Raw genomic sequence first — 25,195 nt, forward strand, 5'->3', positions numbered from 1 at the left:
CCCCTGCTCCTCATGTACAACCCAGTCAGCAGCTTTTTCAGGCTTCCCTCATGCACAGTACGGTCAGCAGCTGCTCGGGCTGTTCTCATAGAGAATGGGAAAAAGATGAGGGTAGAGCATGGTCAGCAGGTTTCAAGCTATACACACACAGAGCAGGTGCAGCAGCCAAGTATTCCCATACAAACATTTGGCATTCTGGGACTTGTAGTTTCAATTTTAAACACAAACTATAATGCTGAAATCCCAGCATGCAAAGTGCTGTTTACTAAACAGCCATTAATGTGAGAAGTTGATACATGAAACAACATCACTAGATACCTATAAAAAGGGAACTCTCTGACAGCAGTTGTACACGATTCCCTGAAATGAAGATAAAGCGCTTTGCAATATTAGCATGCTGTAGGAAAGGGACACGAGCGAGGCAGCAGCGGCTGGCAGTGGGAGTAAATGCAGGGCGGTGATGTGGGGAGGGGGAGGGGCAGTGTGGGGGTAGTAATGTATGGATTACGGAGTTTTACAGGTAAGTAAACATTTAAATAAATAACACGAATTTCGTTGAGTACACTGCATTCCAAAATGCGATACAGTGCGCGCAACGAAATTCATTTATTTATTTAAATGTTTACTTACCTGTAAAACTCTGTAATCCATACATAACTACCACCCACCCGGCCCCTCCCCCACCCCACATCACCGCCCTGCATTTACTCCCACTGCCGGCAGCGGCTGGAGCGAGGGGTGCAGTCGGTACCTTCCAACACCCATCCGCTGCAGTGCCCAGGGCTGGGTGCTGGATCCGGTGCTGCTTGGCATCTTGTGTAGAGTTTGGGTCTGCGGTGCAGTGTAACGTGTGTGACTGTTACATTCCAGGAAACCTGGGTGCTTCTTGGTAGCTTGTAAATAATCAAGGACTAGTATATGGCCAGTTTCGTGGATACTACCAACCTATATGCTTCTAGGTAGCTGTTGACAATCATTGTGTTGGGGTACAGTGTCCTAAGGGTATCCAATTCTGTCAGCTGGTGTAGGATGGCAACTAGTGCTGATGTGCAGTGTCCAGTGTACTGATGAAGGATTCTAGGGACCATCAGCTACATTTAATAAGTATTTTAAATTATTTGTTCATGCATATTTAAGATTAAAATAGTTTTACTGATTTATTTTTAAGCTAATAAACATTTCCCTATACTTTACAATAGAGAGAGTCACGCCCCAGTAGCAGAGACCCCGTCTCCATGTGAAAGTAGTAATTTTATACTCATAAATTAGGCCCCACCCCCTCAATTAAGTTAGCGGGGACATGTAAGTCATGTAAGTCTACACTTTTGAGCAACTTTACACTCATAAATGGTGAGTAGCCAAAAATAAGAAAAGTTACTCAAAAGTGCGAGAGTAAACTTAAACATATAGATTTACTCACATGTAGGTTTATCTTTGGAAATAGCCCCCTCTGTGTCTATGGGGAAATGTGTTGCCACATAAGGGCCATTGCTCTGGGCATATTCCATCACATAGCATGCTATGTTACCTTGCATTAAGTAATTGTCTGTTCTGGAGTTACTTGTACCATAAACAAGCCCCGTGTTACCTTCCATTCTTACCCCAATACCAATTTGTGCCCACCAGCATCATGTGGTACAACAGGCTGAGTCCATGCTAAGTACATAGAAAACACTCAACGATCAGAGGGGGATACCTTCCTTGGAGAGCAGCTAATCTGTACGTTATTAACCTGTTCTGGAGCAAACTTTGGCACAGGCTATGCCCAGTGTGACCTTCCTTTCTTTTTGGGTACGTTAAGGAGCAGCTAATAATGTGCCATGCATGCCAAGAATAGGGTGGCCTTGCATTCTTTATTGGCTAGGTCAGGCACAGCTAATAATGTGCCATACCAAGCACTAGCGTGATCTTGCATTCTTTATGGGTCAGTTCAGGCGCAATAATGTACCATGCCAAGCACAGCGTGACCTTGCATTCTCTATGGGTCAGTTCAGGAGCATCTACTAATGTACCATGCCAAGCACCAGCGTGACCTTGCATTCTTTATGGGTCAGTTCAGGAGCATCTACTAATGTACCATGCCAAGCACCAGCGTGACCTTGCATTCTTTATGGGTCAGTTCAGGAGCATCTACTAATGTACCATACCAAGCACCAGCGTGACCTTGCATTCTTTATGGGTCTGTTCAGGAGCATCTACTAATGTACCATACCAAGCACCAGCGTGACCTTGCATTCTTTATGGGTCTGTTCAGGAGCATCTACTAATGTACCATACCAAGCACCAGCGTGACCTTGCATTCTTTATGGGTCAGTTCAGGAGTAGCTAATAATGTACCATGTCAAGCACCAGCGTGACCTTGCATTCTTTATGGGTCTGTTCAGGAGCATCTACTAATGTACCATACCAAGCACCAGCGTGACCTTGCATTCTTTATGGGTCTGTTCAGGAGCATCTACTAATGTACCATACCAAGCACCAGCGTGACCTTGCATTCTTTATGGGTCTGTTCAGGAGCATCTACTAATGTACCATACCAAGCACCAGCGTGACCTTGCATTCTTTATGGGTCAGTTCAGGAGTAGCTAATAATGTACCATGTCAAGCACCAGCGTGACCTTGCATTCTTTATGGGTCTGTTCAGGAGCATCTACTAATGTACCATACCAAGCACCAGCGTGACCTTGCATTCTTTATGGGTCAGTTCAGGAGTAGCTAATAATGTACCATGTCAAGCACCAGCGTGACCTTGCATTCTTTATGGGTCTGTTCAGGAGCATCTACTAATGTACCATACCAAGCACCAGCGTGACCTTGCATTCTTTATGGGTCAGTTCAGGAGCATCTACTAATGTACCATACCAAGCACCAGCGTGACCTTGCATTCTTTATGGGTCTGTTCAGGAGCATCTACTAATGTACCATACCAAGCACCAGCGTGACCTTGCATTCTTTATGGGTCAGTTCAGGAGTAGCTAATAATGTACCATGTCAAGCACCAGCGTGACCTTGCATTCTTTATGGGTCTGTTCAGGAGCATCTACTAATGTACCATGCCAAGCACCAGCGTGACCCTGCATTCTTTATGGGTCAGTTCAGGAGCATCTACTAATGTACCATGCCAAGCACAGCGTGACCTTGCATTCTTTATGGGTCAGTTCAGGCGCAATAATGTACCATGCCAAGCACAGCGTGACCTTGCATTCTGTATGGGTCAGTTCAGGAGCATCTACTAATGTACCATGCCAAGCACCAGCGTGACCTTGCATTCTTTATGGGTCAGTTCAGGAGCATCTACTAATGTACCATACCAAGCACCAGCGTGACCTTGCATTCTTTATGGGTCTGTTCAGGAGCATCTACTACTGTACCATACCAAGCACCAGCGTGACCTTGCATTCTTTATGGGTCAGTTCAGGAGTAGCTAATAATGTACCATGTCAAGCACCAGCGTGACCTTGCATTCTTTATGGGTCTGTTAAGGAGCATCTACTAATGTACCAAACCAAGCACCAGCGTGACCTTGCATTCTTTATGGGTCAGTTCAGGAGTAGCTAATAATGTACCATGTCAAGCACCAGCGTGACCTTGCATTCTTTATGGGTCTGTTCAGGAGCATCTACTAATGTACCATACCAAGCACCAGCGTGACCTTGCATTCTTTATGGGTCAGTTCAGGAGCATCTACTAATGTACCATACCAAGCACCAGCGTGACCTTGCATTCTTTATGGGTCAGTTCAGGAGCATCTACTAATGTACCATACCAAGCACCAGCGTGACCTTGCATTCTTTATGGGTCAGTTCAGGAGTAGCTAATAATGTACCATGTCATGCACCAGCGTGACCTTGCATTCTTTATGGGTCAGTTCAGGAGCATCTACTAATGTACCATACCAAGCACCAGCGTGACCTTGCATTCTTTATGGGTCAGTTCAGGAGCATCTACTAATGTACCATACCAAGCACCAGCGTGACCTTGCATTCTTTATGGGTCAGTTCAGGAGCAGCTAATAATGTACCATGCCAAGCACCAGCGTGACCTTGCATTCTTCATGGGTCAGTTCGGGCGCAGCTATTAATGTGCCATGACAAGCACCATCGTGACCTTGCATTCTTTTTTGGTCAGTTCAGGAGCAGCTAATAATGTACCATGCCAAACTCCCACGTGAGTTTGCATTCGTTATTGGTCAGTTCAGGCGCAGCTAATAATGTACCATGCAAAGCTCCAGCGTGAATGTGCATTCTTTATTGGTCAGTGCAGGCACAGCTAATAATGTACAATGCCAAGTACAACATGACCTTGCATTCTTTTTTGGTCAGTGCAGGCACAACTAATAATGTACAATGCCAAGTACAACATGACCTTGCATTCTTTTTTGGTCAGTGCAGGCACAGCTAATAATGTACCATGCCAAGCACCAGCATGACCTTGCATTCTTTTTTGGTCAGTTCAGGCACAGCTAATAATGTACCATGCCAAGCACCAGCATGACCTTGCATTCTTTATGGTTCAGTGCAGGTGCAGCTAATAATGTACCATGCCAAGCACCAGCGTGACCTTGCATTAGTTATGGGTCAGTGCAGGCGCAGCTAATAATGTACCATGCCAAGCTCCAGCTTGACCTTGCATTCTTTAATGGTCAGTGCAGGCGCAGCTAATAATGTACCATGCCAAGCACCAGCATGACCTTGCATTCTTTAATGGTCAGTGCAGGCGCAGCTAATAATGTACCATGCCAAGCTCCAGCGTGACCTTGCATCCTTTAATGGTCAGTTCTGGAGATAATTGCACCACCAAGTGTCATTCCTTCCCCGGTACCTGAATTAGGCCGCGCGTGGCACGGTCCACGTCCACGATAAGTACATCACAAACATTTACAGAATACACCTGGAATATGACATCACTCATCCTTGCATACAAGGCCGCGCGGCACCCACACTGGTGGTTTAGGCGCAGCAGTGGCCGGTCCCTACCTTGCCGCGTCCGCCCCGCTGGTGATGAGGGTGTTGATCAGCAGCTCGTGGCCGTATCTTGCCGCCACGTGGAGAGGGGTGTTGCCATCCTTATCCACACAGTCAATTTCTCCTCCTGGAAGAGACAATTTAAACACAGTGTAACACATTCCGACTTCGCGTGTGACCCGGTAACAATAAATGTCAGCTCGCATCACTCCAACCCACGCTTCAAGCGGTTATTATTCTAGTCGAGGCAGATTTTTTACGGCAACAGCTGAAACAAAGACGGCCTGAGGCAAAGTGCAGTCTCATATGTAAGGAACACGCAGAGAGAAATGTCTACAGCATGCAGGGGTCTCGTGCGCCATCAGTGTCAGAGCGCTATCAGAATGGCACGTGGCAGGAGGAGGTTACCAATTAGCATTCGGAGCCTGATGACTGTATCCAGGCGCCAGAGGCACGACTTTTAAAGGTCTCCTTGACTTCGCCCTGTTTATTTACTTTTATGCATTAATCGTTATCAGTTTTATAGCGCGAACCAATCCCAACAGTGTCAGATCGCTTCACAAATGGAATAACGTTGGGTGGCTTTTATATTCAGCATACAAGTTTACATTAATATCTTGCATAAAGTCCACCTTTAGAGTACAAGCAAGGAAGCGTACAGAAAGGTTGAAAAAAGTCACAAGTGTAGACGTGCAAATTTTTTTTTCATACAGCGCCCATCAAAGATCCCTTGGGAATATCGCACCCAAATTACTGATGCAGCGGGAATTGATCATGTCAAGGTAGGGTCGCACCATATGATTCAAAATTCTCCCCCTGGAGTCCCATCAACACGGGATTTACCACAGGAATCAGAAATACTATACCCAATTCCGGTGGTAATTCTCGATATTTCTGCCGATGAAATGCTCCTGAGATTATCAGGAAACTTGTAGCTCCGCGATTCCACCAAAAACACTATTTACAGTGGAATCAAGAATTACAAGGGACCCGTGATAGGGGCTGTCGTATATTAGGTCAACCAGCGCATGCCACTAATAGACAAAAATACATTTATGATCGTTTTTTAAAGTATCAGATCAAGGCAGTCATCATTGTCATGAATTGGCATTATTGTTCATACAACAATATGCACAAATCGGTGGAAATGCAAACCTAACAAGCATTTGCAATGCAATAGGTCTCGCATTAGGAAAGTTTGAGCTATTGGTATTGTAAATGACAATTTTTTTATTTATATTTTGTTTTTGAAAATAACTAAATTAATAGCTTTGTCATTTACAATGCCAATAGTTATAACTTTCGCAAATGTGACACCTATAGCATTTGTAATGCAATATGTGTTGTATTTACGTGACTTACATGTATTGATATTACAAATAACAATGGCTTTTAATTTTTTTTAATAGTTAATAATTAAATAAAAGTTATTGTAATTTATAATGGCAATAGCTTCAAGTTTTGTAAATAACTTTTGTGAAGATTATGTTCAGTGTATTTTATTGTGACGAAATTCCAAGAACAGAAGTGAAATATTAACATGTTTTTGTTACATTTGTAATAAAGCTTCAAACATTGAGAGAGCATATTTGAACCAGGTGTTGTTGAATGGTCGCAGAGATTGATGATGTGGTGGCGCTGGGTGATGTTGTGATGGCAAACAAGTGATGCTGTGGCGTTCAGTGATGTTGTGGTAGCACATAGTGATTTTGTGAGGGTGAGGGGGGGTGAGGGGGAGTGAGGGGGTGTGAAGGTGAGAGGGGGTGAGGGTGAGGGGGTGTGAGGGTGAGGGGGTGAGAGGGTGAGGGGGTGTGAGGTTGAGTGAGGGGGTGTGAGGGTGAGAGGGGGTGAGGGTGTGTGAGGGTGAGGGGGTGTGAGGGTGAGGGGGTGTGAGGGTGAGTGAGGGGGTGTGAGGGTGTGTGAGGGTGTGTGAGAGTGGGGGGGTGAGGGTGGGTGAGGTTGTGTGAGGGTGAGGGGGTGTGAGGGTGAGGGGGGTGTGAGGGTGAGAGGGGGTGAGGGTGTGTGAGGGTGAGGGGGTGAGGGTGGGTGAGGGTGAGTGAGGGTGTGTGAGGGTAAGGGTGTGTGAGGGTGAGGGTGTGTGAGGGTGAGGATGTGTGAGGGTGAGGGTGTGTGAGGGTGAGGATGTGTGAGGGTGAGGGTGTGTGGGTGTGAGGGTGTGTGAGGGTATGGGGTGGTGAGGGTGTGGGGTTGTGAGGGTAAGAGGGTGAGGGAGGGTGAGGGGGGTGACAGGGGTGGTGAGGGTGAGTGAGGATGCGGGTGTGTGAGGGTGAGGGTGTGTGAGGGTGAGGTGGGTGCGGGTGTGTGAGGGTGAGAGGGTGTGTGAGGATGTGTGTGAGGGTGAGAGGGTGTGTGCGGATGTGTGTGAGGGTGAGGGGGTGAGGGTGTGTGAGGGTGAGTGAGGGTGAGAAGGTGAGTGAGGGTTTGTGAGGGTGAGGGGGTGTGAGGGTGAGGGTGTGTGAGGGTGAGGGTGTGTGAGGGTGAGGGTGTGTGAGGGTGAGGGTGTGTGAGGGTGAGGGCGTGTGAGGGTGAGGGGGGGTGAGGGGGTGTGAGGGTGAGGGGGTGTGAGAGTGAGGGGGTGTGAGAGTGAGGGGGTGTGAGAGTGAGGGTGTGTGAGAGTGAGGGGGTTGTGAGGGGGTGAGGGTGTGTGAGGGTAAGGGGGTGTGAGGGTGGGTGGGTGAGAGGGTGAGGGGGTGTGAGGTTGAGTGAGGGGGTGTGAAGGTGAGAGGGGGTGAGGGTGAGGGGGTGTGAGGGTGAGGGGGTGTGAGGGTGAGGGGGTGAGAGGGTGAGGGGGTGTGAGGTTGAGTGAGGGTGAGAGGGGTTGAAGGTGTGTGAGGGTGAGAGGGTGAGGGGGTGTGAGGGTGAGGGGGTGTGAGGGTGAGTGAGGGGGTGTGAGGGTGTGTGAGGGTGTGTGAGAGTGGGGGGGTGAGGGTGGGTGAGGTTGTGTGAGGGTGAGGGGGTGTGAGGGTGAGGGGGGTGTGAGGGTGAGAGGGGGTGAGGGTGTGTGAGGGTGAGGGGGTGAGGGTGGGTGAGGGTGAGTGAGGGAGTGTGAGGGTGAGGGTGTGTGAGGGTGAGGATGTGTGAGGGTGAGGGTGTGTGAGGGTGAGGATGTGTGAGGGTGAGGGTGTGTGGGTGTGAGGGTGTGTGAGGGTATGGGGTGGTGAGGGTGTGGGGTTGTGAGGGTAAGAGGGTGAGGGAGGGTGAGGGGGGTGACAGGGGTGACGGGGGTGAGGGTGAGTGAGGATGCGGGTGTGTGAGGGTGAGGGTGTGTGAGGGTGAGGTGGGTGCGGGTGTGTGAGGGTGAGAGGGTGTGTGAGGATGTGTGTGAGGGTGAGAGGGTGTGTGCGGATGTGTGTGAGGGTGAGGGGGTGAGGGTGTGTGAGGGTGAGTGAGGGTGAGAAGGTGAGTGAGGGTTTGTGAGGGGGTGTGAGGGTGAGGGTGTGTGAGGGTGAGGGTGTGTGAGGGTGAGGGTGTGTGAGGGTGAGGGCGTGTGAGGGTGAGGGCGTGTGAGGGTGAGGGGGGGTGAGGGGGTTTGAGGGTGAGGGGGTGTGAGAGTGAGGGGGTGTGAGAGTGAGGGGGTGTGAGAGTGAGGGTGTGTGAGAGTGAGGGGGTTGTGAGGGGGTGAGGGTGTGTGAGGGTAAGGGGGTGTGAGGGTGGGTGGGTGAGGGTGGGGGAGGGTGAGGGTGAGAGGGTGTGTGAGGGTGAAAGGGTGTGTGAGGGTGGGTGGGTGAGGGTGGGTGAGAGGGAGGGTGAGGGTGAGTGTGTGAGTGAGGGTGAGGGGGTGTGAGGGTGAGGGGATGTGAGGGTGAGGGGATGTGAGGGTGAGGGGGTGGCGACTAGGGAGGAATGGACAGCAACATCCAATCTATATTTACTGAAAGGTCTTCCCATACACTGTTACCTATTTGAAGATCCTTAACCCACTCACAAATTGCAATTTCTGGCATTGCTCTGAAAGCAGGCTTAATAAGGTATGTAGAACCAGAGCGGTAGACACACGTTGCTCCACGATAGGGTAACTTGCCTTGAAGCAGAATTAATAAAATTAAGCCATGAATGTTTTATATGCTAAAACAAATTAGCTACGTTATCTGCATCAACATTAGTTGAGAGGCCAAAGAACAGTGTAAGAAAAATAGGCCCCAGAGGTTTTATTTGTGTGACTTCACTGCATAACAAGATAAGACCCCTGTTATAACCTATTTTAAGGCACTGTGGGAGGAAGCGGGCCGTATATATAATTATACTTCAAAACTAATACAGATTAGTGTTTTCATATGAAGAGTTATGAATAGTAAAAAGAAAGTATAACTACCTGAGTTAATGGATGCCCAACGCTTCAGCAATTTAATTAGCAGGCTTGAAATCCAAAAATAAATCCACGGGCTGCTTCATAGTTCAATAAGAGCACAGACCCTGCCCTTGTAGTGATAGGGAGGGTGCCGCCGCGCTGCCCGCGGCGACCCGGAAGCTCTTGGCCGGCCGGCCAATCCGCTCGCGGCCAACCGGAAGTCCCGCCTCCCGAGGTCCGTGAACAGGCATGCCGGCGCATGGAGCGCCCTGCCGGTCCGGGGTAGGAGGGGGCCGGGGAGAAGGAGGAGTGTGGCGCCTGTTGCGGGGCTCCTCTGACCTGAGGGAGCCCCGATTCAGAAGAGGAGACGAGACGCGCCGCGCCGTGAGGAGCGGAGCGCGAGAGGAGCCCCGCCGGAAGAGCGCAGTCGGTGAGTGGGGCCAAGGGCTGATGTGAAGTGCGTGCGTGCCTGTGTGTATGCCTGGGGGGGTGAGGGAGGGGGGGGGGGGGGAGTGTGTGCGCGCGTGTGTGTGCGTGTGTGCGCGAGGGAATGTGTGTGCGCATGCGTGACTGTGTGTGATTGAGAGAGAATGCGAGGTAGGGGATAGTGTGCCTGTATGTGTGCCGTATGCCTGCGTGTGCATGCGCGCGCCTGTTTGTGTGTATGTGCGTGCGTGCATGCAGAGGGGTGGGGGCTGCCTGTGTCTGTGTGTGAGCAAGGGCTTTGCACCGCGCATGCGCAGCTATCAGACGCTCGCTCCCGAGGTGAAATCTGACCTCGTCAAAGCGCGCGTCTGGTAGCTGTCCACATTCTTAAATACGGGCCACAATAGGTCTGAAGCAGACACCTTCAATGCTCACGCATTGAGGGTAGGTCTGCTCGACCTAAAAATTAAGCCACGTTTGCATTTTATTTCTTATTCCAAAACAGAGTCAGAACCCTTTCTTAATGGTGATGACGTTATATATGGGAATTAATGGTGTTAGATGCAGGTAAATGCTCCTACCTGTGAATTAACACCACCTTTTAATAACGAATATCAATTATTGACATTGATTGACATGTGGGTTTTACCGCACTACTTCCAATTGTTAAAAGACGCACAACACACTGGAATATTATATGAGTGAATTAAGAGCCATAACTCACAGTTATGCATGAACTACAGTGTGTATCCAGGGCCTTAACAGGCCCTTGCTGCAAGGGGGCCAAAACCCCTTCAAGGGCTCCCTAATCATCAGGGGCCCCATTCCACTCAAGGCCAATAGATACCTGTGAGATATGGAGGCTCATGGGCCCCTCATCACATTGTGTGCAGGGAGGCCCCATCATTTTGCGTTACACCATTGTGAGTTTCCATCTAGTACTGAAAAGAGTTACCTTTATACTGAATGGATACACTGGCCTCGTCTATGGTGACAATGGCCTTTGCACTCCTAGGTGGACAGTTCAAAACTAAAACAAATGTAAATCCCAACAAAGCCAATACAAATGGATATATACCTGCCATGTTTAACCTAGACAGGTCCCCAATGACAAAATTGCACAATGTAATTCTGAGGCACTATTTGGATTTAAGTCAATCAGTAGATTTCAATCCATCAGTTGGTTTGTAGAGCGAGTCTAGTCACCCGTGAGTCCTATTTCACTGGATAATCAGAAGGTAATTCATATAGCTCCATCAAAGTTAATAAATGCTCGTTCTCCCTTGAGTCTGAATTGACAACACATGACTGTGGCAACTATAGCAGCAAAACTGATGTGCTGCAAGCGTGAGTGTGCCCTTCACACTCACATTTATTACAAACCCAAAGTGCACCAGTGGGAATAATGCAGACCGCTCCCTGCAGGTCCTGTGTCACTTGGAGTGATGGGGCAGCACAAAGCCTATGGATATCTCTGAGACAAGGAGTCTTGAGGCACGGGGAGGGTGGGGGGCACGTTTCTTGTTATGCCACAGAAGAAGAAAATAATCCCCATTTAATTCATGTGGGACTTCAAGAATCCCTTCAATAGTTTGTAATATAATTTAAAACAAAACAGAATCCCTCCGTGTTACCAGATGACATTCCAAACTATGCAAATTTTAGGTACAGGATGAGTAAGGATTAGTGTCATGAGGATATTTGCCAAACATTAAAAAAAATTATTTGCCTTGAACAGTTTTCACTTTTACCATTTTGACTAATGCGTGCAAAATATTTTCGGTATTGCAGACAATAGCTTACTACTATAATGCCTACATAAGCAATGTATTATAAACTGTTTGTGCAGGAAAGTAAAAAAAAAATGAGAATGCAAAAAATATCCTGCATTTCTAAAGCTTTACGGGTAACTGTTAATCAACAAATATGAATACTTCACAAGACACAGAAATGGTGTACGAATATGAAATACCAGCTCCCCAGTTATGTGTAATACTTTCTCCCCCTGTCTGCTGGCCGCCCTATTTGCCTCTTCTTGAGCGCCGATGCAAATGGTTGAAGTAAGACAGCGGTGAATGAGTAACATATTCAAAATTTCACCAAATTCCAATTTTGACAGGTGATATGCCCTACTCGTGTCAATGAGCAAATATATAAAACCATTCACACGAGTATCTTAAAACATAGTGGAGGCAAACAGGAAAGGCTAGAATCTGCAATCTTCTGCCTAATGACCACATAACAAACAAGCCAGCAACAAAACAAAAATATTATAGGGCGCCGCCGCGCTGCCCGCGGCGACCCGGAAGCTCTTGGCCGGCCGGCCGGCCAATCCGCTTGTGGCCGACCGGAAGTCCCGCCTCCCGAGGTCCGCGAGCTGCCGGCGCATGGAGCGCCCTGCCGTCCGGGGTAGCCCGGGTCCCCAGGAGGGGGCCGGGGAGAAGGAGGAGTGTGGCGCCTGTTGCGGGGCTCCACTGACCTGAGGGAGCCCCGATTTAGATGAGGAGACGCGCCGCGCGGAGCCCCGCCGGAAGAGCGCAGTCGGTGAGTGGGGCCCAGGGCTGATGTGAAGTGCGTGCGTGCCTGTGTGTATGCCTGGGGGGGGTGGAGGGGGGGGAGGAAGGGGGGGGGAGTGTGTGCGCGCGTGTGTGCGCGAGGGAATGTGTGTGCGCATGCGTGACTGTGTGTGATTGAGAGAGAATGCGAGGTAGGGGATAGTGTGCCTGTATGTGTGCCTGTATGTGTGCCGTATGCCTGCGTGTGCATGCACGCGCCTGTGTGTGTGTGTGTGTGTGCGTGCATGCAGAGGGGTGGGGGCTGTCTGTGTCTGTGTGTGAGCAAGGGCTTTGCACCGCGCATGCGCAGCTATCAGACGCTCGCTCCCGAGGTGAAATCTGACCTCGTCAAAGCGCGCGTCTGGTAGCTGTCCACATTCCTAAATACGGGCCACAATAGGTCTGAAGCAGACACCTTCAATGCTCACGCATTGAGGGTAGGTCTGCTCGACCTAAAAATTAAGACTTTTCCTGTTTACCTTGGTGTAAAAAAAAAAAACCTTGATAAATCTGTGTGTATATGAGTGTGTATATATAAATATATATCATGTGATCAAGTCCCCTGGGAGGGACGAAACGCGTAATGGCTGCTGCATCTGTTTAGGAGTGAGATTAAACATTGCAGTGCAACAAAACTTCAGTGGTCCGTGCTCGTCCTTCGCGCGTTTGGAAAAGGCACAAATGCGAAGGAGTATTTGGTGATAGATATATATACATATACACACAAATGCATGGACCAAAGGCAGCACAGACCACAGCAAAACAATCAGACGATCCTTCAAACCTGACCCTTCTGTCAGGAGATCAAGAACTGTTATGTGTCCCCAGGTTCAGGAAGACAAGACAAGGGGGAAGGGCTCTATCAGTGGCCGGCCCAAAGTTATGGAATGAACTTCCCAATGAAATCAGATTATGCAAGGAACATCTTCCCTTTAGGAAAAAATTAAAAACTTTCCTCTTTAAATACTAGTTATCTGGTTGGGGAATTAAGATATATGACTGGGCCTTTTTTTGCTCTCAGATGCTGCCAAAGGCGCGGAGATACTCCTCAGGGAGTCGATTCCTAGCGCGGTACAAGATTGTAAATAAATAAATAAATAAATAAATAAATATCGCACTAATGCCAGTTAAAAGTCTTACCGTACCCAGGATATGTGAGGGGCCCCGCAAATGGAGGTACATAGGGAGCCCTCTGTAGTCAGACACTAGAGAAGTTAGAGAGGTATATAGGTTCGCTATAGAGATGGACCTCAATGGGAACCATGGCTCTAAAAGCCTTAGTCAAAATAGGGGAAGGGTTGTTACAGGTTTGCTCTTAAAGAGCATGGAAGCCGCCAGCCCATACAGTCCATGCACAATGTCCAGAACATCCTGTGCGTGGGACATTAAACGGCGAGCGTCATGATGTTACTCGTAAGCAATGCATCAGTAATCATGGAGACCAGACGCAAACTGACTCATGTATGTCCGGAGTATGGGAGAATGGACAAACTCAAGTGGGGAGCTAATTGTGGCAACAACACTGTCTTGTAGAGTTGTTTATTATAGTAAGGACGAACCTACCTATATTCTGTTTCAGTGTCGACAGTATGTTATGTAGTCTGTATGTGAATATTTAATCCCCTGAGATTGTGGCTTTTATAGGAGAAGGGCACTAGTAATAATCCAGTTGGTGGTTATATGGTTTAATATTTAATGTGTTTATCTTATCATAATGTTTAGCTATTTCTGATGATGAAAAAAGTTAATGCAAAAAGCAGGTGGCTAGTAAAGTCTTCACATTAAATGGAGTAGCTCAGTCCCTTCTGTATAAACATGCGAATGTTTATATTTATGTATATAAATGCTTAGGAAAACAGGTTAAGAATATCATATTAGCTAATGTATAATGGAGTTCATCTGGAGACTAGACAAAGTAATATTACACATACAGAATGTGTGGATGAAATGTGCTACGCATTATTAGTAGCGAAGTTAGGGTGCTATATTACGATGCATGTTTAGAGAGATCTAGTGAAAGGGTGATATCACGGGGCACCCACATGTAGCCGAGCCTAGGGATGTGAGTTTTCAGGGGATAAAAAAAGGATAATACAGATTTTTCAGGGGATAAACCCATCTTTGTTCTTTCATCGTTAGTAGTCTCTGATTGGGGGTTCTGTGACTACGATTATTATTCCTCTATGATGATCCATCTAATATCATTCTCGCTATGTTGGATCTTCAAATAATGGGCTGGCATCCTAGTGCTGTTAAGTTGGCATCTGATAGTGCTTCTATGTTCCCCAATTCTTATGTGAATTTTTCTGGATGTCGTGCATAAAATGAAGACCACATGGCCATGTGATCATATAAATCCAGTTGTCTGTGTTGACATTGGTATAGGCTAATGTGCCACAGTCTATTAGTCTGCAGGTGGTTTTTCGTAACTTACATGACGGGGCATGCGCTGCAACTGTGTTCTTGTCTCATCAGTAATATAAGTTGTATATTTTAATGTAAATTAACCTGTGTGGCATTCTGTTAACTTCTCTTATCCCAAAAATAAACCACAAGGAGATCGTACAGTATATGGTGAGGCACATATGTTGCTCCTTCACATTTTCACTGCTTCCAAATTATGTTTTTTCCAAGATGGAAGATAGATGGTTGCTTCTGTATTGCTTGTGCAAAATTCACAGAAGCATTACCAGAGGAGGTCAGACTGTGGTTCTGGTTTTCTACTGCCTCTCTGAAACAAAAAACTGCCAGTTTCCTCACGGGGAAGAGAAAAGCAATGTTAGAGAGCATTGTCATCATAAGCCAGTACCTATCCCTCATGATGCGGTCAATGACAACTCCTCCGAAGATTAACAAAAACCTCTGACCACCAACAGGTGCCCCTTTTGCTGGCAGTTCATGAACCCTCTCTGCTAATGCCTTTGTTATGCTGTTGGGCAGGGGTCAGTATCACCTTCTCGGAGTATCTATGCTGCTCAAACCAAATCTCTTCTGCATCTCTCAGCTACTTCCTATTTCGGATCTAGGTTTAATAACAACATGATTTCCACCATCTCTAGGCACTTCAAACCCTAAACTGCCACCTCCGACACCCACAGCCTCCTTGCTCCAAACTCAGGTCCCCACATAGGAACAGCTCACCACACAGACCACCACAGCCCTCATACACTCTCTCCACTCAGAAGCACCCATGGACCCCTGTCCCCACCATATGTTCAACATCAGAAACAGGACCATCAGCAATGAGCTTACCGCCATCTTCAACATATTCATCACCTCTGCCACCTTCCGAAAAGAATGGAAACACACTATAGTTAAACCTCTCCTCAAGAAACTGTCCGCTGACCGCAACAAGCCCAAGAACTACCAGCCCATCTCGCTGCTCCATTTTCCTGCCTACGTCCTCGAAAAGGCCATCAACAGCCAACTTACAGAATACATGGAAAACAACAATTTTCTAATCCTATCCCAATCCAGATTCCATACGGACTATAGGACCAAAACCGCCCTGGTCACAGCCACTGACGACATCAGAACCCTCCTAGACCAGGGAGAAACGGCCACCTTGATCCTCATCGACCTCTAAGCAGCCTTCGACACTGTGTCCCACCACACCCTAATCAAGATGCTTCATCAGATCGGAATCCAAGAGGACACTCAAATGGATTGCATCCTTCCTCACCGAAGAAACCCAGAGGATCCACCTTCCACATTAGAACCAGAGCACATCATCTGTGGTTCCCTCAAGGATCGCCCCTTAACCGTATGCTGTTCAACACCTACATGATGCCCCCCTGGCCAACATTATCAGAAGTATGAAAGTTAAGGTATTCCTTGGTTATCCAAACTCTCAAACCCACACAATATCACATCCTATCTAAAAGAATAGTGTATTCACAAAGCCACAATTAGGAAAGACTGATAAAGAGTGAAAGCCCAAACAATAAACTCAAAATAAACATTAAAAGGTAGAGGTCAAATACATATAATATTTATTAAAAGATTATGCAAATTGAGGGACAAAATGTTTAACTTTTTTTTCATAAGGTCACAATTAAAAACATGTTATATCAAATTGATATTGTATCAACCATATCATCAAAAAGGCGAAAACATACACTGTTATTGGGACAAACATTCAATACACCACCTTAACAATCACCCCGAGAGAAAAGCAACAGACAATAAATACAATTTGTCATAAAGTATGACACATCCGTAGGAAAAAACAAACTGTTAACTGGAACCCGATACATGGCCGTCTTAATGTATCTGTTGAACCAGTCAACTACCGAATTGTGTCAAATAACTGCATCGACGCGTTTCAATGGCCTTCATGTATTTACCCCATCTTTATCAAGACAATCATAGATCTCTTGTTTGGAAATTTTCAAAATAACCAATAAATCAAGACCTTATAGGATAAGGAGAATATTGATTTTAGTCCAAATATTATATTGTTGCTGAGTGGAATTCCTCACAGCAGGTTTTATACCTCAACCACTAGGATGTCGTTTTGGGTATTGGCACATTTATAACTTCTTGGCAAGGTTTAATGAAATGTAAAACTTAAAACTGCCTTCTTTCACCATTCCCGTTTTGGGCCCAAAGGTTAAATAGGGGCTGCACCATCATGTTGGTCCCCTTAAATATTGCTTTACCAGCCCTTCATAACTTGGGCTTTTCATGGAGTGCGGTCACTGCTACAGCTCTCCTTCCACCCGGCATATATTTCGCCGTCAATAAAAATTGTGTGCATTTGAGAGTTTAGATAACCAAGGAATACCTTAACTTTCATGTACAAGAGTACCCTACTTTCTTTGGTTTAACAAAGAGGTCCCTATCTTCTTTTGCAGATTTACAGTACAACATTATCAGAACATATGGAATGCACATCATATCCTACGCAGACGACGCCCAGCTTATCCTCTCTCTATCAGAAGACTCATCCACTACGAGGGCGAACGTCCGCCTGTACATGACCAGCATCTCCGACTGGATGCAAAGCAACTGCCTTAAACTCAAAACAGACAAAAGAGAATCACTGATTTTCGGGAACAACAATTCCCTGTGCAACAACTCCTGGTGGCCTGCTGAACTAGGAGTCTCACCCACTCTCCCACAGACAATGCCCAGAACCTCGGTATCATCCTAGACAGCAAACTCATCATGAAAAAACAGATCAACACAGTCTCCTTCGCCTGCCTCCTCACTCTGCGCATGTTCCAAAAGATCTATCAGTCAGCATCAGACGTACAATCACTCAAGCCTTCATTACTAATCGATTGGACAATGACACACACTCTACATAGGAATCGCCAATAACCTCTTGAAGAGACTACAGACTATACCGAACTACCCAAACTGACCCACACCACTCAACATCTCAAGAAACTCCATTGGCTCCCCCACCACGAGAGATGTCAATTAAAAATGCTGACACATGCCTACAAAGCCCTGTACAATCATGGACCTGCATACATGAACCACTGTCTGAGCTTTCACCAACCATCCAGACACCTGTGCTCCACCTCCCTCTTCCTTGCTTACACCCCCAGCATCAGCAAAGGCAACAGTGAAGGACGCTCTTTCTCTTACCTCACACCAAAGTCCTAGAACAGCCTCCACCTCCAGACCTAAACCTCTCCAAGAATTCAGAATGGGACTTAAGGCCTGGTTGTTCAACTGATTCCACCCGAGCAGCATGTCTCCAAGTGCTTGGATACCCTCGTGGGTGAGCAGTAGCACTTTACAAATCTTGATTGATTCATCTGGTAAATTTGTCACCCAACAGAACTCAGATTCAACCTTTTGTCGCCCTGCGTTATGCGAGAATTCCCTTTGAACTGCTTAGTCTTTTCCTTGACTTTTTACCCAAGTTGTTACCTTCCAAACCTGTTTCTGAACACCACCCTTCCTTGTCCTCTTCCTGGCTTTGACCCGGAGCCCTTTTTGTATTTCACATTGCATACTAGGCTATAAACGAAGGTCTGAAATGTGGCGAGGGTAATTACCATTGGCAGAGATTATTTCAAGTATTTTAACCATCGTTTCTTTTTCTAAATGAGGCACCCTTAGCGTGATGGGTGTTCCCAGATGTGGGTCTCTTGCTCACTGTGCCACTGTACTCCAGCTGCACCCCACTGAAAAGGCCCAAAATGCTGATCCAGTCTGGGGTTACTTGTGTTCCTATCTAGAGTAGAAGTCGCTTGGCAGATTGGGCTGAACTGTACCTACTGGAGCAGATTCAGGACTCATATTCATGTAGTGGGTCTCTAGGTAGAGTGGACGAAAAACAAAGTTGTGAAAGGTAGCCCTGAGTCATTACCGGTGTATGAGAACTATTCAAGCATGAACATATCACTTTTTTTTTAAATGTTACGCACTCTGCCAGTAAAGAAAATATTGGTTCCCACACTAAAGCAAGTGAAGGAATCTATTTTGATCTCACCTCTTTACTTCAAACAAGCTCTGGACAATCTCTAGTGCAATTCTTGTCACTTCATGTTGCGGCCGTGACATCTGAGTAACTCTCCTGATATTTTCTTGCTTTACTGCTAGTTCAACCCCAGAGTTCCACACCTGCATTTCTCCTCACTCTTAATTGCCTTTTTAACTATAGCCAAGTGTCATATATGCCTTCCAGGTCTGCCATTAACCTTTATTTTAGTGTTCCTTGCTGTGTTAGTTTTTAGATTCCAGCAAGGATTCGCTGTAGTAATCCCTTCCAATTATGTTATGTGACCATCTTTTATTTCAAATGTGAATTGTGTATGTTACATGTGAAATTTGCATTGGATGGCAAAATAATCCAGTGCTGGGAGAGTGTGTTGGAGAAGCCCTCCGAGCATGTGAGCTAAATCAACTGGGATAGCAGACGGCAAGTGCATTTCAGTTTGGAAAAGATGATGTCCTTCAACTCTATGTCTAGGCTGGAAGGACAGTTTTTTTCAACGCACACAACTTTACTACTATCAGTGTTGATTATTTCATTCAGTCACCCTCTGTTCTGTCCCATGTCATGCAGAACACCATCACTGAGGGCTGGCAAAACTTGTGACTTGTACTTCTGTAGTTTCCAAGAGTCTCCAACACAACCTAAGGATCCAGAATTTTATTGGCTAAAACCCAGGTCATTGGGCAATTTGGCAGTTATGCTATCAGTTCCTGGTGGCTCTCGTAACCTTTCTTGGCACTCCAGTTACAGAGTCAATTATTTGTGCAAATCCAAAGTTTTTGTTTTAGGTGTTGTTTTTCTCACTTTTTTATTCTCTCTATTTTATGTTACTTGCAGTTTCACTTTGTCTTTGATTCTTTTTTCTGCTCTCTCCATTCCTGCCTGTCAGGTTCTCAAGGCTCAATTCAGAGATGTCAATCATTTCTGGTTCAACTTAATGTCACAAAGACTATTTATCATTAGCACTCTTAATATTTGGCCGAACAATTAAATATTGAAACAGGTGTTCATAAATAGGAAAGCTTTCAGCAAATTTTGATTTGTTCACTGAAAAGAGCGCAATCGTCTTTCCATACCAAGCACGTATGAATGCATTGCAGGAGTGGCAATACATTATAATTGCTTTAGTATTACACTCTTTTAGATCATTTCCAGTTACCACGTGTCCTACTTCCTACCACGGTTAAAGCTAAATGATCTTTTACCTGCTCACATGTTTACCGGCTGGTAAAATAAATTGCGGGAATGCCTAAATGTCCTATGTATTTTTTCTTACCTATCAAGTGACTGATTCTACTATTTTCAATTTTCTGGCAGGGCACGGAGGCTAATATTACGCATGATCCTCTTTATTGCCCTCACGCAGCAGCAACAAGGATAGAATACTGAATAAGAACAAGAACCTCAAAACATTCCAAACATGCACAAATACTCAGAACACACATCCATTCGTTCTCTGTTGCTGCTCACGCACAGATAAGTACTTTGCATGAGTCTGAGAATGTATGGAAAGGATGTCTGAAATGTAATATGTACGATTATTATGGATTTCTGATGTGTATGAAAAAGTTGGTATTGGCAGCATGTGATGGGTTGTCTGTATAACTGCCTTTATAAATAAATTCAGAAAAGGGTCTAGGGTGTTTTATGGTTTGTGTTAGTAAGGTTTACATTTTTGTTTGATTCATTATAATTGAAGCCTTTTTAGGAGGATAGTGCTGACTGCAGCCTAATTTGGCTTATTTTACTGAAAAGATGGGAGGGTGTCAGACTGCTGCGGCTGAGAGTGAGCGCGCACCTGCTAGTGGAAGCACGTGCAATTGATGACCATTCAACCACTTCAGAGCGACCACTGTTCCTCGTACCCGGCTGTGTGCTGGAGGGTGAAAGCTTATGTCGTCATGTATTCAACCTGGTGTACGGAAGTGCATTTTGCAAGCATGCAGCAGCTATTTTGATTTTAGCGCTGGAAGTAGGGAATGGCAGCAACCACATTTTGGGCATTTGTGTCTTAGAATAAAGTTTTTAGGGGTTATAGTGAGCAGACACATTAGCAGCAGGATCAGTGGTGTTTGGGAAATACTGTTAAATTTTGACAAGGGGCAGTCAGGATTTCTTGGAGTAAGTTTTGAAGTAGTCATGATTTCACCATTAACGCAGACATGTTTGAGTATCAGAGTCTGGATGAGAAGGTTCAGGCTTGTGTAAATAAGCTTTTCTCAGTGTTAGCATCTCAGCTGGGTAAAAGCTTAGATGATTGTGTGGAATGATTAGTGCTTGGTTTAAGGAAAAAGACTAAAGTTTGAGGAACAACATTTTTGGTCAGTCGAGGACTCGCAGGTGAAGGGCAGGTGTGTCTAATGAGGTACACAAGACAACACAGAAGAAGCATTTGGTTGGAAATAGAATAACGCCTATATTTTGAGCGGATCTAATGGTCCTGATGAAAAAAGGAAAAGGGTGACACATTTCTAGCCGGAGGATAAGGCTATGAAGTCCACAAAAAGGGTCACAAAGCGGTTGCTTGTGATGAATCATCAAGTAGCCGTAATGTTGAAATAATTTACTCTTCTGATTGAGAGGATTCAGATCAGGAAGAAACTAAGGTTGAGACAAAAGAGGAAAACACGAAAGCGGAAGAGGGTTGAGTATTATTGGATCCTTTTGGAGAGGACATGTTTCATCTACTTCTTATTCGTCATCCTTTATCTCCTCAGTGGACCCCAGCAAATCATGTAGCTCTGTTTGTTGAGTACAGACGAGAGATGGCAAAGGAGGTGAGAACTTGGCAAAGGCCAGAGTGTCCAAGACCAGTATAGGTAACAAGGGGGCATATACGCCCGAGTTGGATCCTAAAATGTTGTGTTTCTAAATTAATCTAGTCGGGATCCTAGGAAGGGTCTGGATAAAGGTCTAAAAGGTTCTCAAGTTAATTTGTTGGATGTGCTGTATTATTTAACAAATAATTTTTATATGTTAGAGGAGGCATATATAAATAATAATACTGGCATTAATGTGGAAGAGATGCATCAGTGGGTGCAAGGGGCAATTTATTTATTGGGAAACTTTAATGTGGCCTTTGTGTTGACAGGAGTAGGAGTATCCTCATGAAAGCAGACCCAACGTTGGCTGAGCTTGCAAATAAGGAGTCTGGGTCAGAAGCCAATGAATTGCTTTTTGGTGAAAAGTTTGTGAAGGATATGTTCAGATATGTTGTAACTTTCAATTCAATTCAAAAGGTTAAGAAGGATATTATGATGGTTTTTGGTGGAGCTGGGAGAATGTAGGTTTGGTTCCCCAGGTGAGCATATGGGATCACATGGACATCATTTTCGTGAGGATCTGGCCCCTCAGGGGATACCTGGCACCAGACGTCTTCCCTCGGCATCGAAAAGGAAGGGCAAGAGGTTCGAGAGGTGACAGAAGGGCTAGCGGAATATCAGGTATGTTTTGCAGGTGGCCCTTCATGTATCCATGTAAAACTGAGTTGTTGACACGTTGGACAGAGATCACAGCAAATCCGTGGGTTTTGGAGACAGCACAGGGTTATCATAAAGAGTTTCTAGGGTTGCCAATGCAAATAAAGAGACTAAGAGTTCTAAAATGTTCATTCATAGAAGCAGGAGGTTTTGGTCACTAAAAAAGGTGGAAGCACTTTTGGAGAAGGGTACAATAGAGAGGGTATGGAGAGATTCAAGAACATTTTTAAGGAATATTTTTATTGGTAGAGAACACCAGTAACCATTTTACGGGATCTGAATGATTGGGTGCAGTTCAATGATTTCAAGATAGAAGGTATTATTTGTTGAGGGATCTTTTGAAAGAAGGAGATTGGTTAACAAATAAGGATTTAAAAGATGAGTATTTAACTGTATCAATCTGTTTGGAACACAAGGATTATCTGAGGTTTCAGTGGCAGAGGAAAATGTGAAGGTTCACGTGTCTCCCATTCAGGTTGGTGTCGGCTACATGGTGTATCACAAAGCCATGAGACCAATAATGGCTTTGTTGAGATAAAGAATTGTCCAATTAGTAGTGTATTTGGACAACATTTTAATCATGACGAAATGAGGGAGCTGGCACAGAAGCAAACAGAGCTAGCAGTCTGAGTTATAAAGGTCCTGGGTTTTGTGTGAGCAGAGTGAAATTGTGTCTGCTTCAGAGTCATGGGGTGGTATTTTTAGGTTTTCAGATTGTGTGTTGGGGTTACCAATGGCGTAGGTGAGGAAGATCAGCAGGGAGTTACGGATGGTGAAGTCATCTGATTGGGTTTCATTACGTCAGTTGGCAAGGTTGTTGGGTTTATTATCCGCTTCGATTCAAGTGATCTTCTCAGCTCCTTCGCATTTGCATTTGCAAAGGTTGAAAGCTTATCTTCGTTTGGGGATGAGATATTCCCAAAAAATTACATTGGATTTGGAAGAACAGAAGAAATTGGATTGGTGGATGGCCAACTTGGAGGGATGGAAGGGAAAGGACATTTTTGGAGATCTGCCTGAGTTGGTCATAGAATCTAACATGAGCCTTCAAGGTTGGGAAACAAGATGCAAATCAATGAATACAGGGGGGAAACAGTTGTTAGAAGAGAAGAAAACATCTGGAATTGCCGGCAGGTTTCTTTGTGGTCAAGTGTTTTGTCATAGATCGTGTGAAGTGCTGTGTGTTGTCGAAAGTGGACAATGTGTCGGAGGTTAGGCATATCAACAGTTTAGGGGGTCCACTTTCAAAAGCTTTAGCAGATTTGCAAGATAATTTTGGGCATTTCTGCCTGAGTCAGGATACCCAGGCTTAGGCACAGATTATTGAAATCTGAGCAATTCACTGGTAGATTAGAATCAAGGAATCTAAAAGATTTAAGTGCTTGGACAAGGAGATCTTCCAACAGTTTGGTGAGGAAATCAGGTCAATTTGTGGTGAATCTGTTTGAGAGCAGTTTAATGTTCAGCTTCTGGTATTCTTCAGATGGAAACCGGAGCCAGAAGTCAGCACAGTGGATGCCTTTCTACAGAGTTGGAACTTTGGTTGCAGTTATGCATTCCCTCCTTTTTCAATGAATCAGAAGTTGTTAATGAAAGTAAGGAGGGGAGGACGGAATTATTTTGGTGACTCCTTTTTAGCTATCTCAGGTGTGTTTCCCAGATGTAATGAGTTTGTTGATAGACGATTCAGTTGTGTTACCATGCTTTCCGGGGTTGTTGTTGAATGCGTTGGGGAAAGAGTCATAAGCTTGTGTGAAAGACATTTGCAGTTGATGACTTGGATGATTTCTGGAGAATTTGGCAAATGTCAAGGCTTATCCTCAGAAGCTTTAAAACTTATCAAGGAGTCTTGGGCACCAGGTACCACAAAAGCATATATGTTGGCATGAAAAAGATGGGGTTGTTGGTGTTCAGAAAGATGTTTGGATCCCATTTCGGCCCATTTCGTGAATTATTTGGCAGATTTTTTTAAACAAGGCAGAACGTATAGTTAAGCAAATTTATGTAGGTTGTGGTTTCTGCAGGACATATGTTGGTGGATGAGATGCCTGTGGGGCAACATGATCTGATTTATGAGAAATGTACGGTTGGAGGTTTCTCCAGGTTCAAACTATTCCTATCTTTGAGATGCGGATTTGGTTTTAAAGGAGTTAGTTAATTGGTGTAGGAATGAGGTTTAACTTAGAGTAGTTTGTCATTTGAATTAGTTATGCTGCTTTGTTTAGTTTCTTTTTGACGTGTTTCTGATGCAAGGGCTTTAGAGATTACGTCTAGATGTTATCAGCCAGGATTGCTTTTTTATGTGCGAAAAATGACTAAGATGATGTTTAGGACTATATTTTATCATAAGTTGGAGGATCAGGAGGATTTGTGTGAAGTAAATTCTTTGAAAGTGTATGAGAGAAGTACTCAGGAACTGAGGAGACAGGGTGATTCTCAGTTGTTTTCGTTCAGGTATCCGCATAAACCCGTTTTTAATCTAACTTTAGCTAGGTGGGCTGAAGAAGTTATGAAAAAAGCTGATATTAATGCTGATCAATTTTGGGCTCATTCAGCTAGAGGGCTATGGCCTCTAAAGCATTTTTGGTGGGAGAAAATTTGAGCAGTATTCTTGCATCAGCAGATTCAGCGATTGATTCTGAGTTAAAAAAAAGTATTTCGAACCAGTGGAGAGTGCTGCGGTGAATGTTATGGCAAGGCGATAAACATGCATAGCATACATTTCCATTCCTTGCCATAAAATTCAGATGTTCTTCAGCTGGGGAGAGTAGAAAATCACAATTTCATTAAAGACATGGAGGCTAACATTTTCCCATCCAGCTATGTTTCGCCCTCATGATTTTTGTTATTGTTTCATGATAAGTCTGAAATCGGTTTGGGTGTACAGATTGTGATGATGTTTACTCGAAGACTTTTTCCATGAAGGTTCGCAAGATGGTTTTCAAATTCATGTAGTAGGACATTTGTTTATTTACAGCAAAAAAGTAGGAAGATAGCTGTGTGTT

At 45.2% G+C, this 25,195-nt stretch overlaps 1 protein-coding gene across 4 annotated transcripts in view; it reads right to left on the reverse strand.

Moving 5' to 3' along the window:
* ANKRD44 (ankyrin repeat domain 44) overlaps positions 1 to 25,195 on the reverse strand; it is a 712,165-nt gene that overhangs the window by 292,768 nt on the left and 394,202 nt on the right. For all 4 annotated transcript variants that reach the window (XM_086955419.1, XM_086955418.1, XM_086955417.1 and 1 more), the window contains exon 10: positions 4,977 to 5,091. In XM_086955419.1, coding sequence (XP_086811545.1) covers positions 4,977 to 5,091 — 115 coding nt within the window. The remainder of the gene's footprint in view (positions 1 to 4,976; positions 5,092 to 25,195) is intronic.

This window comes from Lissotriton vulgaris, chromosome 2_1 (assembly GCF_964263255.1).
Source record: "Lissotriton vulgaris chromosome 2_1, aLisVul1.2, whole genome shotgun sequence".
NCBI lineage: Eukaryota > Metazoa > Chordata > Amphibia > Caudata > Salamandridae > Lissotriton > Lissotriton vulgaris.